This window comes from Mobula birostris, chromosome 32, assembly GCF_030028105.1.
Source record: "Mobula birostris isolate sMobBir1 chromosome 32, sMobBir1.hap1, whole genome shotgun sequence".
Taxonomy (NCBI): domain Eukaryota; kingdom Metazoa; phylum Chordata; class Chondrichthyes; order Myliobatiformes; family Myliobatidae; genus Mobula; species Mobula birostris.
The window spans coordinates 4,317,719-4,333,501 of NC_092401.1; the positions used below are offsets into that span (position 1 = coordinate 4,317,719).

The following is a 15,783-nucleotide window of genomic DNA, read 5'->3' on the forward strand; positions in this document are numbered from 1 at the left end:
CACCCGAGGGTGTGGGATCTAAGGCTCCTGTACCTCCTTCCTTCCCAACGTTAGTAGCGACAAGAGAGCATGGCCTGAATGTCATATTCATAGTCATAGTCATACTTTATTGATCCCGGGGGTAACTGGTTTTCTTTACAGTTGCACCATAAATAATAAATAGTAATAGAACCATAAATAGTTAAATAGTAATATGTAAATTATGCCAGTAAATTATGAAATAAGTCTAGGACCAGCCTATTGGCTCAGGGTGTCTGACCCTCCAAGGGAGGAATTGTAAAGTTTGATGGCCACAGGCAGGAATGACTTCTTATGACGCTCTGTGTTGCATCTCGGTGGAATGAGTCTCTGGCTGAATGTACTCCTGTGCCCAAGCAGTACATTATATAGTGGATGGGAGACATTGTCCAAGATGACATGCAACTTGGACAGCATCCTCTTTTCAGACACCACCGTCAGAGAGTCCAGTTCCATCCCCACAACATCACTGGCCTTACGAATGAGTTTGTTGATTCTGTTGGTGTCTGCTACCCTCAGCCTGCTGCCCCGGCACACAACAGCAAACATGATCGCACTGGCCACCACAGACTCATAGAACATCCTCAGCATCGTCCGGCAGATGTTAAAGGACCTAAGTCTCCTCAGGAAATAGAGACGGCTCTGACCCTTCTTGTAGACAGCCTCAGTGTTCTTGGACCAGTCCAGCTTATTGTCAATTCGTCTCCCCAGGTATTTGTAATCCTCCACCATGTCCACGCTGACCCCCTGGACCTTAGGTACCTTAGGTCCTTGATGATGGACGCTGCTTTCTTGTGACAGCACTTCTAGTAGATGCGCTCAATGATGGGGGGGGGGGGGCGGGGGAGGCTTTACCTGTGAGGGACTGGACTGTATCCACTACTTTTTGTAGGCTTTTCTGTTCAAGGTTATTAGTTTTGCTATACTAGGCTGTAACGCAACCAATCAATATACTCTCCACTGTTATTTATAGAAGATTGTTAAAGTTTTAAATGGCATGCCGAATCTTAACAAAAGCACACATCGAATGGGATGGACTGTTGGTACAGTTTATGGTGTTATGACTGGCATTAGAATATTAAAATAACATCTTGTTATCTTTACCTCCATCCAGATTCTAGAAAGGCTAATACAAAGATGCAGACAGCTACAGCCACCAGATACTGATCAGGAGATACGGGACATTAAGTACGTGACAGAGCAGCAGTGAAAGTGAGAGGGGCACAGTGGGAAAGGGGTAGGAAAATGTTCAAGTTCTGATTTAGCCACGATCCTAATGACTGCACTGATACTGATCAGTACAGAATAACCAGGTTTAGAAGGAAGAACAACTGCTAGGATCCTGATGAAGGGTCTGAGCCCAAAACCTCTCCAGAGCTGCAGCCTGAGCTGCCGAGTTCCTCCAGCATTTTGTGTGTGCTACTCTGGATTTCCAGCATCTGCACAATCTCCAGTCTTTGTGTTGTGTTGCTCAGATCCTTCCCCTCTATTGACCATTTCTGGAATGTGAGAGAAGAGTTGAACTTGGCAGAGAAGTTATGTAAATGTCCAACTCACCGTCATGCATTTAGTGAGGATCAGTAGCGGTCAGCACATTCAGGAGAAGGAGCGGAGAGAAACGGAACACACCAAAAGGGTGGGGTGGGCAATGATGAGCAGGAGGGGCATGGAGTCTCCTCACACGGGTCAGTAACCAATGGTCCCCATTTGTGTTTCTACATAGACAAGCTATGGCTGAGATGCAGGAGCAGATTCGGAATCCGTGTTCCTGCAGCAGCAGAAGCGAAACTACTGACAAGAGAGGTCAGTCTGAACAACGATGAATTTATTACCTTGATTGAATTTATTTCAGAATGATTCCTCTCATTTGAAAGGGGAGCAGGAGCCAGCACACGTTAACAATGTACTTATGGTCTGGTTTTGAATGTGTGCCCACTAATCCTTTCTCTATCCTGAGAGTATTTCCTGGTATGTAAGCGTTGTGAGGCTCAATATTTTATTTACATTATTATTCCATTTTGGTAGAAGATAAAGACCACTCTAAACAGCCAAAAGGCTGGTGTTTCTGATGATGAAACTGGCCAGTAATTGTGCCAGTACACCCACAGTCACATAGTACTGAGCTTTAGTCTACTACTGGCCATTGAGGGAACTGGAAGAAATTACATTGCTATCTTCCCTCTCTAGGAGCTGTAACTAACTCCCTGCTCATTGCAATTTACAGAATGAGTGACAGGTTCCCTCTGACGGCTCAGTAGGTGAAGACACTGTCCCATGTGGTGGTACTGAATGTCAGACCAGTAGGCCCACTATAACAAAGACCATCAGAGCTCTCAGGGCAACCTATCATTTAACTGAAAGAGGCTCACATGTGAGGTAATATCACAGTGTCCAATTAAACAAAGATGGAGGTTACTAATAAAGCATTGTTTCTCTTTAGCAGGTAGCAATACTGTGTTAAAACAACTGATGGAAGAAAACTGCACTGCTTCAGATTCAGATGTGAGTTGAACTTTCAGCAACGTGAATTCACTAGCGCTTTCCCTCACACAGTCTCCCCTTTTATCGGCTTGATTGCTGACAAAACGTACACTCAGTGCCCACTTTATCTGGTAATTCAGATGCCTAATAAGGTGGCCACTGAATGTGTTTGTGGTCTTCTGCTGCTGTAGCCCATCTTCTTCAAGGTTTGACCTGTGGTCCTGCACACCTGCTCCTGTAATGTGTGGTTATTTGAGTTACTGTCAGCTTGAACCAGTCTGATCATCCGCTCCTGACTTCCCTCATTAACAAGGCATTTTTGTCCACAGAACTGCTGCTCACTAAATGTTTTTTTTGTTTTTCACACCATTCTCTGGAAATTCTAGAGACTGTTGTGCATGAAAATCTCAGGAGATCAGCAAATTCTGAGATACTCAGACTACCTCGTCTGGCACCAGCAATCATTCCACCGTCAAAGTAACGGATCACACTTCTTCCCCATTCTGATGGTTGGTCTGAATAACAGCTGAATCTCTTGACCATGTCTGCATGCTTTTATGCTTTGTGTTGCTGCCACGTAACTGGTTTATTTGATATTTGTGTTAACAACCTAGTGTACAGTTGTATCAAATAAAGTGGCCACTGAGCGTAGATGATGCTCACCAGGAAACCTAGAGAGATCTTGACATGGGACGATTCTGAACATGCCAACTTTATTTGCTGTTGCAAAGTATTCCATGATATGAAAAGCAAATCGGAAATAACAAAGTGCTGGAAACATTCAGTAAGACAGGCAGCATCTGTGGAAAGAAATACAGAATTAACATTTCAAGTTGAAAACTATAAGACATAGGTGCAGAATTTGGTCTATTGCATCCGCTCCACATGTCCATCACAGCCGTATTATTATCCTCCTCAACCCCAATCTCCTGCCTTTACTCCATAATCTTCGACACCCTTACTAATTAAGAACCTCTGCTTTAAATACACCCAATAATCTGTAACAATGAATTCTACAGATTCACCATCCTCTGGCTAAAGAAATTTCTCCTCATCTCTTTTCGAAAGGGATATCCTTCTAGTCTGAGGCCATGCCCTCTGTTCCTAAAACCCTCCATGAGATCTAAGATAAGATGTTAGTTGTAATTAACATCCTTTCTCACATTCCCAGTTCTGATGAAGGGCCTTTGACTGAAACATTAACTCTTTCTCTCTTCACAGATAGTCAGCATGTTCTGTATTTCAGTCAGTATAATGAACTCATTTTCCTGGACTATACTGCTGCTGCACATCTCCTACGCTCCCCAATTCCTCCTTATTCAAAACCTCAAGTCCCAGTCCCTAGGAAACAGCACACAAACCAGGAACCTGGCTACATCTTGGGCTGTGTAACCTCGTATTACACAGCTTGTGTATTTGGGTTAACAACTCTAATTCAGTTCTTTACCTGGGAATTATTATGTTCCTGACATTTTAATGTAACAGGATAAAATATCATACCCTACCACACTGGGATTTAACAAGTCTGTAAATTTTAACCTTTATATTTTAATGGCTGAGGATATGAGGTTTCCTGGTGCCCAATCCTAGCCTATATAGGAGGCAGAAAAGATTTAGTAAAGGGTAATAACTAAGAGATAATCATCTATCTGCTGTTCTATGGCTGGGAATGGTGGGGAAGTGAGTGACGTGCTTGTCTATTGGACAATGTATCTGTGGTTCTAAATGTGGCCAACGGAACTGGGAGATTCCTCCTGCAGTGTGAAACTGGGCTTGTATACGCTGGGATTTAGAAGGCTGAGAGAGGATCTTATCGAAACATATAAGGTTATTAAGGATTGGACACGCTGGAGGCAGGAAGCATGTTCCCGCTGATGGGTGAGTCCAGAACCAGAGGCCACAGTTTAAGAATAAGGGGTAGGCCATTTAGAACGGAGTTGAGGAAAAACTTTTTCACCCAGAGAGTGGTGGATATATGGAATGCTCTGCCCCAGAAGGCTGTGGAGGCCAAGTCTCTGGATGCTTCCAAGAAAGAGATGGATAGAGCTCTTAAAGAGAGCGGAATCAAAGGTTATGGGGATAAGGCAGGAACTGGATACTGATTATGGACGATCAGCCATGATCACAGTGAATGGTGGTGCTGGCTCGAAGGGCCGAATGGCCTACTCCTGCACCTATTGTCTATTATCCAGATGAGAAACCAAAGGTAGTTTGCAATCTCCTGTTTTACAGTTTAAATCATGGCTGATTCTAGTTCTTAAACATTCGTGCTCATATAATTTTCCTACCTTCACATGGAACCACGGCATGAAGCTGTGGATGGACTACAAACTTTTCTTGCATAGCACCTGTATGGGAGGTGAGACCTCTTGTCTTTCAAAGTCTCTCCCAACCCTTATGACATCAAGGTGAAGTGTGAGGAAAGAGGAGAGAGATTCACAGAGTCATCTATCTTGCTGGATGTCAGCTAAGAACTTGGAACCATAACTTATACCCTCACTCATTGAAAATGTCCAATGCGTCTTGAACCTTCGTGCTCAGAGGAGAGGGGGTATCACTAAACCAAGGCTTGCTCCAGAGTTCAGTGTTAGAAAGAAAAGCTTGCATTTCTGTCGCACCTTTCACAAGCTTCAAGTGTCTCAACAAATGCCAACAGATTGATCCTTGGTTAAAAATCGTAATCTTCACAGTAACTACAAAATGTAAATCCACCGTCTCCTTCAGTTTGTCCACTGGATTTTCTGATGGGAACAGGAACTGGGTGAAATGCAACATTTAGCATGCCGTGAGCTGGTCTAGTGCCACCTTCATAAAATACTGCGGTAATACAAAAAATGACCTGAAAAAGCAAGCTATATTCTTGTAAAGGGACTAGTTGCATTTAAGAGGAGAATATTGCAAGTAGAATACTTTGTGAATACATATTACTCTCTAAGTTTCTTTCTCCCCCTCCCTAAAACCGAAAAAGATTGAACCATTCTATTGAACAGAGATGAAGAGGGATTTCTTTAGCCAGAGGGTGGTGAATCTGTGGAATTTGTTACCACAGATGGTGGTGGAGGCCAGGTCATGGGTACATTTAAAGTGCAAGTTGATACGTTCTTCATTAGTAAGGGTGCCAAAGGTTATAGGGTTGAGAGAGAAAATAAATCAACCATGTGCAATGAAAATCAGACTCAATAGGCCAAATGGCCTAATTCTAAGTCTATGATCTTCCATTAATACATTTCAAATAGAGCCAACATTTGAATAATTCAAGGTGAAAGAAAAAAGGGTAAAACAATTAGTTCCTTTAACAGGGAGGTCAATAAAATGGACAATCAATTTACATGTAATTAGCTGAAAGATTAGAGGGGAATTCAGTAAAACTTTAAGGCCAGCATATGGTTGGGAGGGGGTCAGATCTCGTTGCCTGAAAACCAAAGATGGAAGCAAAATCCTTCATCACACTCATGAAGTATCTGCATGATGTACCACAGATGTGTGAGAGCTAAAGGCGAAAAGTGAGATGAGCAGCAGGGGTTCTCATGAAGTATGGATGCACATATTGAGTTGAGTGTATTCCTTTAGTGATGTAAATTTCAATCATGATGGTCTGCTTGGCACTGTCATAAGCATATACAAAGTGGATTAAGAATCATTTCTATGCTGTCCCATTTTTTAAACATTTACAGTTTGCACCCATCCAACAGATAATAGGGGAAACACACTCCCTTTGATACATTGCGTAATTTTATCATGTGACTGACTACATTACTTTCCTTTCTGTTTAGAGTGATACATGGTAAAAGAGTGTGAGTGTTCGATACCTGCTGCCCTTAATAACATCCCCGTGAACCAACTGTCTACAACAGCACAGTCAGATACAAGATAAAAGTAGGATGCAAGACTGAAAACATAGTGGTTCTGGCCCAGTCCATCACGGGAAAAGCCCTCCCCGTCTGAGCCAATCTAGGTGGAGTGCTGTCACAGGAAAGCAGCATCCATCATCAAGGACCTCCAGCAAGGTTACAGGGTGGCACATCTGGAATGGAAGCCAGTTGCTTTCTTCCCTTGCAAAGGTTCCAAAGCTTTCATCAACCCCACTGGAGATCAGCATCACTTGGTGCAGAGCAAGTTTGGTTCCTGGGAGCCTCCTGGTAGTTTATGGATCGGTGCTGTTAAGGCAACCAGGAAGTCGTTTGGACACTAATCAAGTGATACACAGGCCTTCCTAAAATGGCACAGCTGGAGAAATTTTCAGTAGTACGTTCACAATAGCTTCAAGGATGAACAGTGAGAATACAAAGTTTCATTTGAACACCGGTAATAAAATCAATATCACTGGACAACAAAAAAATTTGATTCCTGAATACTTTTGAGTGTAGCTTATAGATTTTGGGCTGCAGATCATGATAATCACCATAAAATTTCCCTATCATGCACCATTTTGTTTGTAATCTCCCAGTTGTTATTTCGATTCATAATTCAAGTCAATTGAAATGTTGCCCACAATGTAAACAGAAAAGTTTTCTGTCTTGTCCAGGCATACCTGGGCATGCTTAGGTAGAGTGGATGGTGCACAGTAGGACAGATTTTAGAAAGGCTATAAAAGCATCTTGCACACATCGTTTTATGCATTGCATTTACACATATATCGGTTTGGATCACATTGATGTGCATGCTCTATGAGCATAGCATATTGTGTCTCATCATTAATAGACAATAGACAATAGGTGCAGAAGTAGACCATTCGGCCCTTTGAGCCAGCACCGCCATTCTGAGATCATGGCTGATCATCTACTATCAATACCCGGTTCCTGCCTTGTCCCCATAACCCTTGATTCCCCTATCCATAAGATACCTATCTAGCTCCTTCTTGAAAGCATCCAGAGAATTGGCCTCCACTGCCTTCTGAGGCAGTGCGTTCCACACCTCTACAACTGTCTGGGAGAAGAAGTTCCTCCTCAACTCTGTCCTAAATTACCTACCCCTTATTCTTAAACTATGCCCTCTGGTACTGGACTCACCCAGCATCTGGAACATATTTCCTGCCTCTATCTTGTCCAATCCCTTAATAATCTTATATGTCTCAATCAGATCCCCCCTCAATCTCCTTAATTCCAGCGTGTACAAGCCCAGTCTCTCTAACCTCTGTAAGACTGTAAGACAGTCCGGACATCCCAGGAATTAACCTAGTGAACCTATGCTGCACCTCCTCCACAGCCAGGATGTCCTTCCTTAACCCTGGAGACCAAAACTGCGCACAATACTCCAGGTGTGGTCTCACCAGGGCCCTGTACAAATGCAAAAGGATTTCCTTGCTCTTGTACTCAATTCCCTTTGTAATAAAGGCCAACATTCCATTAGCCTTTTTCACTGCCTGCTGCACTTGCTCATTCACCTTCAGAGACTGATGAACAAGTACTCCTAGATCTCTTTGTATTTCTCCCTTACCTAACTCCACACCGTTCAGATAATAATCTGCCTTCCTCTTCTTGCTCCCAAAGTGAATAACCTCACACTTATTCACATTAAACGCCATCTGCCAAGTTTCTGCCCACTCACCCAGCCTATCCAAGTCACCTTGAATTCTCCTAACATCCTCATCACATGTCACACTGCCACCCAGCTTAGTATCATCAGCAAACTTGCTGATGTTATTCACAATGCCTTCCTCTAAATCATTGATGTAAATCGTAAACAGATGTGGTCCCAATACCGAGCCCTGTGGCACCCCACTAGTCACCACCTGCCATTCCGAGAAACACCCATTTACTGCTGCCCTTTGCTTTCTATCTGCCAACCAGTTTTCTGTCCATGTCAGTATCCTCCCCCCAATGCCATGAGCTCTGATTTTACCCACCAATCTCCTACGTGGTACCTTATCAAATGCCTTCTGAAAGTCAAGGTACACCACATCCACTGGATCTCCCACATCTATCTTCCTGGTTACATCCTTGAAAAACTCCAGTAGATTAGTCAAGCATGATTTGCCCTTGGTAAATCCATGCTGGCTCAGCCCAATCTTATCACTGCTATCAAGATATGCCGCTATTTCATCTTTAATAATAGACTCTAGCATCTTCCCCACTACTGATGTTAGGCTAACAAGGCGATAGTTCTCTGTTTTCTCCCTCCCTCCTTTCTTAAAAAGTGGGATAACATTAGCTATTTGCCAATCCTCAGGAACTGATCCTGAATCTAAGGAACATTGGAAAATGATCACCAATGCATCCGCAATTTCCAGAGCCACCTCCTTTAGTACCCTAGGATGTAGACCATCTGGACCTGGGGATTTGTTAGCCTTCAGTCCCATCAGTCTACTCATCACCGTTTCCTTCCTAATGTCAATCTGTTTCAGTTCCTCTGTTACCCTATGTCCTTAGCTCATCCATACATCTGGGAGATTGCTTGTGTCTTCCCTAGTGAAGACAGATCCAAAGTACTTATTAAATTCGTCTGCCATTTCTCTGTTTCCCATAACAATTTCTCCCAATTCATTCTTCAAGGGCCCAACATTGTTTTTAACTATCTTCCTTCTCTTCACGTACCTAAAAAAACTATTACTATCCTCCTTTATATTCCTAGCTAGTTTGCATTCATACCTCATTTTTCCTCCCCGTATTGCCTTCTTAGTTAAGTTCTGTTGCTCCTTAAAAATTTCCCAATCATCCGTCTTCCCACTCACCTTAGCTCTGTTATACTTCTTTTTTAATGCTATGCTATCTCTGACTTCCTTTGTTAACCACTGTGGCCACGTTCCCCCCTTTGAATCCTTCCTTCTCCAGGGGATGAACTGATTTTGCACCTTGTGCATTATTCCCAAGAATACCTGCCATTGCTGTTCCACTGTCTTTTCTGCTAGGATATCCGACCAGTCAACTTTGGCCAGCTCCTCCCTCATGGCTCCATAGTCTCCTTTGTTCAACTGCAATACTGACACTTCTGATCTGCCCTTATCCCTCTCAACTTGCAGATAAAAACTTATATTAAAGTATTATATTATATTAAAGTAATTGTATTTCCAGGGGTATTTGTGATAGCAAAATGTCTCACCAATGCTGCAACAGCCATGATACCTTGTTATATTTGTGGTAAGTATACACTTAAATCTCAAAGATGGAGCATGACTCCCCTTATTAAGAAAGCCATTGAGCTCTACTTTGGGTGTAAAATTGGCGACCAAGACAAAGCCTGGGCTCTTCACATTTGTTGCATTCCCATTTAGACTTCTTCCCTGCAACACTTCCGAAAAACATTGTTGTTCAGCGTATTCGCTCAGACAAAGCAAATGCGGTTTTGCTGATTCAGGCAAATGGATTGTAATTTCCAACCAATCTCACTGTTTATAAATAGAACAAGAAATTATGCCCATGATTTTTCCAAAATCTAGCAGCGTTATATTAAAGTAAAATGTGGAAGTGTGTAACCAGAAGGAGGCACCACACTATGTTCAGCCAAGAGTAGACACCCGAACTCAATCACAGTCATAAGAGGGTTAAACAAAATGGTTTAATACAGGCTGCGTTGTTCAATATCTGGGCTGGTCTCTACTGAGTTGCTTTAAACATGCAGGGCAGTTTCAGGGGGTGGTGTGGTGGGGGGGTGGGGGTGGAATGATTGTTTCCACAGTACTGTTACTACTCATGAACAGCTTCCGCTGCCCTCCACAGTTAAACACAGATTGTTTAATCTGACCGCATTCGCCGAGGACAATTCAAGGGAAAGGATTTCAAAATGTATACGGAGTCAGTCTTCAAGGTGGAGGTTTGGAGAAAGGAGAGAGGATGGCAAGAAGAGTAAACAACAAATGCTGGAGGGGGAGGAGTCGTGGGAAGAACTTCCAGCACAGTTTAGGTAGAACCAAATAAACAATATGGGAACGTCACTGCATGTGGAGCACATGCACATCTCATGGGCTAACAGTGAAACAAAACCCCCATGGCCCTGCGTAGGTAATATAATCACTGCATAATAATAGTCATTCATTGACAATATGGTCAATATATCTGTCATTGAGTTTGTTAGCAAGAGAGATGGCCACTTGTTTAAACAGTGTTAATTGAGAACTTTTAGTGCATTGATTAACGCTGAACACTCCCTGAAGTGCAGAAAACCTGTCGGGTGAACCACGGTGATCCTAGCCGTGAATGCTCAAGGCTCCACCACACTGAAAGGTGAAAACAGGATCACAGAAAGGCTGTGGGAACATTGACTCGTATTCCACCTTCCCTCCCCTAATCTACACACAATCTTCTTCTTGTTTCAAATTAAGTTTCTAGGCAAAATGGTTCCACAAAAAGTACCATACGTATTAAAAATACTGTGCAGTTACTTCCCCTATCCTTAAAACGATTATTTGTTAATATGATACAAAGTCTCCCTATACAGAACCTACTCTCTCCTTGGCATTATGGGGGCTGCAAAGTGAGGAAATGTCAGGATGGTCAGAGAGGCTGCTCAGTATGCTGTCAGATTGCTTTGGATCAAGAGGTGTGACCGGTGGACGAACGCTTGGGGCACAAACCAGGGCCTGATCAGCCCTGGCTGGGTCGCCTGCGTGGGAGTGTCTGATGTTGAAAGGCCCGGAACACCTGATGGCCCCAGATTGCATCACTGATGATGTGTCCCAGCGTCATTAAACACTCTTCGACTAATGGCCATTTATAAAGCCTGGCTGTAAAGGTGTGGCAGCGGGAAGAGTACACTGCAGTCAAAACAAGATTCTGAATATCCTAATGCCAGACAATGTCTCCAATGCAGGAATCATGAATTGAGTTTCACCTGCTTGCACCCCAGTCCTGGCAAACTGATCCTCATGATGTTTTCCTAAACGCTATGGATATTTTAACTCTGGGGGTGGGGGGTTGTGGGTGAAGGACATGGGTGGTGAGGAGGGAAGGAGCCACAGGGAAATGCACATAGCTGTGCTTCAGATCAAAGGTTCAGTTCAGAAATAAAAACTATATCAAAAATAGGAACTGGAACAGACAGAATAAATAATGCAAACTAATTAGATATGTAGGATATCTAATTTTGTAGGATATTTGGTTTGCAAATCACAATGGGGGATAGAAAATGCATGGCAAAAGGGCAATGTTACAATAGTCATGGGAGATTTCAATATGCAGGTAGATTGGGAAAACCAGGTTGGTGCTGGATTCCAAGAGGAGGAATTTGTAGAATGCCTACAAGCCGGGTTTTTAGAGCATCTAGTGTTTGAGCCCACGAGAGGATGAGCTATTCTGGATTGAATGTTGTGCAATGAACCAGAATTGATTAGAGAGCTTAAGGTAATGAACCCTTACGGGAAAGTGATTGCAATATGATCAAATTCACCCTGAAATTTGAGAAAGAGAAGCCAAAGTCAGGTGTATCAGTATTAGAGTGGAGTAAAGGGAATTACAGAGGCATGAGAGAGGAGCCGGCCAGAATTGACTGGGGCAAAAAAACACTGGCAGGGATGATGGCAGAGCAGCAATGGCTGAAATTTCTGGAAGCAATTCGGAAGGCACAGGATATGTGCATCCCAAAGAGGAAGAAGTATTCCAAAAGACACAACCATGGCTAACAAGAGAAGTCAAAGCCAACATACAGTGCTTTTGAAAGGCACTGAAAAGCCTAAGAGAGGGCATATAATCGAGCAAAGATTAGTGGGAAGTTAGAGGATTGGGAAGCTTTTAAATACCAACAGAAGGCAACTTAAAGGTTGATCAGAACCTGATAAGAAGGTAAAATAAAGACAGAATACAAAAGTAAGCTAGCCAATAACATTAAAGAGGATACCAAAGTTTCTTCAGATACACAAAGTGTAAAAGAGAGGCAAGAGAGGATAGACTGCTGGAAAATGATGCTGGAGAGGTAAAAGTGCGGGACAATGAAATGGTGGACAATTTGAATAAGTATTTCGCATCAGTCTTCACTGTGGAGGACATCAGCAATATGGTGGAAGTTCCAGGTGTCAGGGAACTTGAGGGTGTGAAGTAACATAACTAGAGAGAAGGTTCTTGGGAAACTGAAAGGTCTGAAGATAGATAGGTCACCTGGCCCAGATGGTGTACATCCCAGAGTTCTGAAAGGGGTGGCTGAAGAGATCATGGAGGATTAGTAATGATCTTTCAAGAATCACTAGATTCTGGAATGGTTCTGGAAGACTGGAAAATTGCAAATGTCACTCCACTCTTCAAGAAGAGACAGAGGCAGAAGAAAGGAAACAATAGGCCAGTTAGTCTGACCTCAGAGGTTGGCAAGATGTTGGAGTTGATTATCAAGAATGTGGTCTCAGGGTACTTGGAGGCACATGATAAAATAGGCCATCGTCAGCAAAGTTTCCTCAAGGAGAAATATTGCCTGACAAATCTGTTGGAACTCTTTGAAGAAATAACAAGCAGGATAGACAAAGGAGATTTGGTGGATGTTGTATATTTGGATTTTCAGAAGTCCTTTGAAGCCACACATGAGGCTGCTTAACAAGCTACAAGCCCATGGTATTTCAAGAAAGGTTCTAGCATGGATAAAGCAGTGACTGATCGGCAGGAGGCAAAGAGTAGGAATAAAGGGAGCTTTTCCGGCTGGCTGCCGGTGACTAGTGGTGTTCCACAGGAATCTGTGCTAATGCCAATTATTTTACGTTGTATGACAATGATTCGGATGATGGAATTGATGGCTTTGTTGCAAAGTTCACAGACGATACGTAGATAGGTGGAGGGGCAGGTAGTTTTGAGGAAGTAGAGAGGCTACAGAAGGACTTAGATGGATTAGGAGAATGGGCAAAGAAATGGCAGATGGAAGAGTACAGTCATGCACTTTAGTAGAAGAAATGAAAGGGTTGACTGCTTTCTAAATGGACAGAAAATGCAAAACGCTGAGGTGCAAAGTGAGTTGGGAGCCCTTGGGCAGGATTCCTTAAAGGCTAATTTGCAGGTTGAAACTGTGGTGAGGAAGGCAAATGCAATGTTAGAATTCATTTCAAGACGACTAGAATATAAAAGCAAGGACGTAATGTAGAAAATTTATAAAGCACTGATGAGGCCTCACTTGGAGAATTGTGAGAAGTTTTGGGCCCCTTATCTTAGATAGGATGTGCTGATACTGGAGAGGGTTCAAAGGCAGTTCATGAAAATGATTCCATAATTAAATGGCTTGTCATATGAAAAGTGCTTGATAGCTCTGGGCCTCTAGTCACTGGAATTCAGAAGAATGAGGGGTGACTTCATTGAACCTATCAAATGGTGAAAGACCTAGGTAGAGCGGATGTGGAGAGGATGTTTCCTATGGTGGGATTGTCTAAGACCAGAGGACACAGCCTCAGAATAGAGGGGCGTCCTTGAAGAACAGAGATGAGGAGGAATTTCTTTAGCCAGAGACTGGTGAATCTCTGGAATTCTTTGCCACAGGCAGCTGTAGAGGCCAAGTCTTTATGTATATTTAAGGTAGAAGTTGATAGATTCATGATTGGCCAGGGCATGAAGGGATACAGGGAGAAGGCAGGAGATTGGGGCTGAGAGGAAAATTGGATCAGCCACGATGAAATGGCAGAGCAGACTCAATGGGCCAAATGGGCTAATCCTGCTCCTGTCTCTTTTGGTCTTATGGCCTAAATGCAAACGGAAAGCAAGCATTGAAACACTTAAACCAATATGGAAGTTCAATTACTTAGGGAGCACAATAACTTCTGATGTGAGGTTTGATGTTGAGATTAGAAGGTTTGACATTACTAAATGCACGTTCAAGCATTTGAGCAAGATACTAAAGAACAACATAATTTCATGGGTATGAAACTTATAGAGTGATATGGTGCTATATTCATTCCACTAATGGTGTGCAATGAAACTGAGTAAGAAGAGTTACTTTTAGAGTATAGACCCCAGTACAGTCTTATTAGGCTGAAGACCTGTTTGTGTGCTTGATCTGTCCAATGCACGTGGTGCAGTTACTAGACCCACTGACTTCCACAGTACCAGAGACAACATCAACCCTGACTTCTGTTGCTGTCCTTGTGGAGTTTGTACATTCTTCCTGTGACTGCATGGGTTTCCTCTGATGGCTAGGGTTCCTTTCCACACCTCAGAACATATGGGCCGGTAGGTTAAATGGCCACTGTAGGTACTCCCTATTGGGTGGGTGAGTAGAGGAATGTGGGGGAAGTGGAGGAGGAGATGTGGGGGAGGTGGCAAGAATAGATAGCTGATGTTCTCAACCCAAAATGTTGATTGTTCACTCTTTTCCATAGATGCTGCCTGATCTGCTGAGTTCCTCCAGCATTTTGTGTGTGCTGCTTTGGATTTCCAGTAACTGCAGTTTTCTGGTGTTTGTGATACAGCAAGAACAGGCAAGTTCAAATATATAGCAACACACATAAAAATTGCTGGTGAACGCAGCAGGCCAGGCAGCATCTATAGCATCTATCAGCCTGACGAAGGGCCTCGGCCTGAAACGTCGACTGTACCTCTTCCTATAGTTGCTGCCTGGCCTGCTGCATTCACCAGCAACTTTTATGTGTGTTGCTTGAAATTCCAGCATCTGCAGAATTCCTTGTGTTTGCAGGTTCAAATAGATACTGCGCTGTTTGTAAGTTTCCTGAGCATCAGCTAGTTCCGAGCCAACGATGCAAGACATACATCATCAGTGGAAATCTGTAAAGGTGAGAGTCAAAGCAGATTCAACAGAAACTCGTTAAAGGGGGATTGGAGGAATACAAGCAGGAGAAGCAAAGAGCGGAAATTTAGAGACGGCGTAAGAAAGCTGAGCCTTAGGGGATGATAACTCACTCGGGTATCTAAGTGGTATGTATGTGGAATATGCTGCCAGAGAAGGTAGTTGCAGCAGCTACAATGACAGCATTTAAAAGACATTAGGATATTCCATCTGGTTAGCCTCCAACCTGATGCCATGAATATCGATTTCTCCTCCTAATATCTTGTTCCCTCCCTCTCCCCTCCTTTTCTACTCCCCACTCTGACCTTTTACCTCTTCCTACCCGTCTATCACTTCCTCCTTCCCTTTCTCCTATTGTCTGCTCTGTTCCCTTATCAAATTCCTTCTTCTCCAGCCCTTGACCTTTCCCATCCACCAGGCTTCAGCTATCACTGTCCAGCTAGCCTCCTTCCCCCACCCCACCCCCACCTTTTTATCTAGTGTCTTCCCCAGTCCTTCTCAGTCCTGAAGAAGGGTTTCAGCCATATACGTCAACTATATATTCACCTCCATAGATGCTGCCTAACCTGCTGTGTTCCTGCAGCATTTTGTGTGCATTAATTTGGATTTCCAATGTCTGTAGACTTCTTTGTGTTTATGAGTTAG

At 43.2% G+C, this 15,783-nt stretch overlaps 1 protein-coding gene across 4 annotated transcripts in view; it reads left to right on the top strand.

Moving 5' to 3' along the window:
• The window catches only part of LOC140191041 (coiled-coil domain-containing protein 159-like), a 35,853-nt gene extending 29,033 nt beyond the window's left edge, over nt 1-6,820 (top strand). For 3 of the 4 annotated variants that reach the window (XM_072248105.1, XM_072248107.1, XM_072248108.1), the window contains exons 10-13: nt 1,133-1,206; nt 1,742-1,821; nt 2,459-2,520; nt 6,273-6,820. In XM_072248105.1, the coding sequence (XP_072104206.1) occupies nt 1,133-1,206; nt 1,742-1,821; nt 2,459-2,520; nt 6,273-6,287 (231 nt within the window). In that variant the 3' untranslated portion in view covers nt 6,288-6,820. The remainder of the gene's footprint in view (nt 1-1,132; nt 1,207-1,741; nt 1,822-2,458; nt 2,521-6,272) is intronic. The other variant, XM_072248106.1, reaches the window with a different exon arrangement.
• Nucleotides 6,821-15,783: the final 8,963 nt, after the last annotated feature.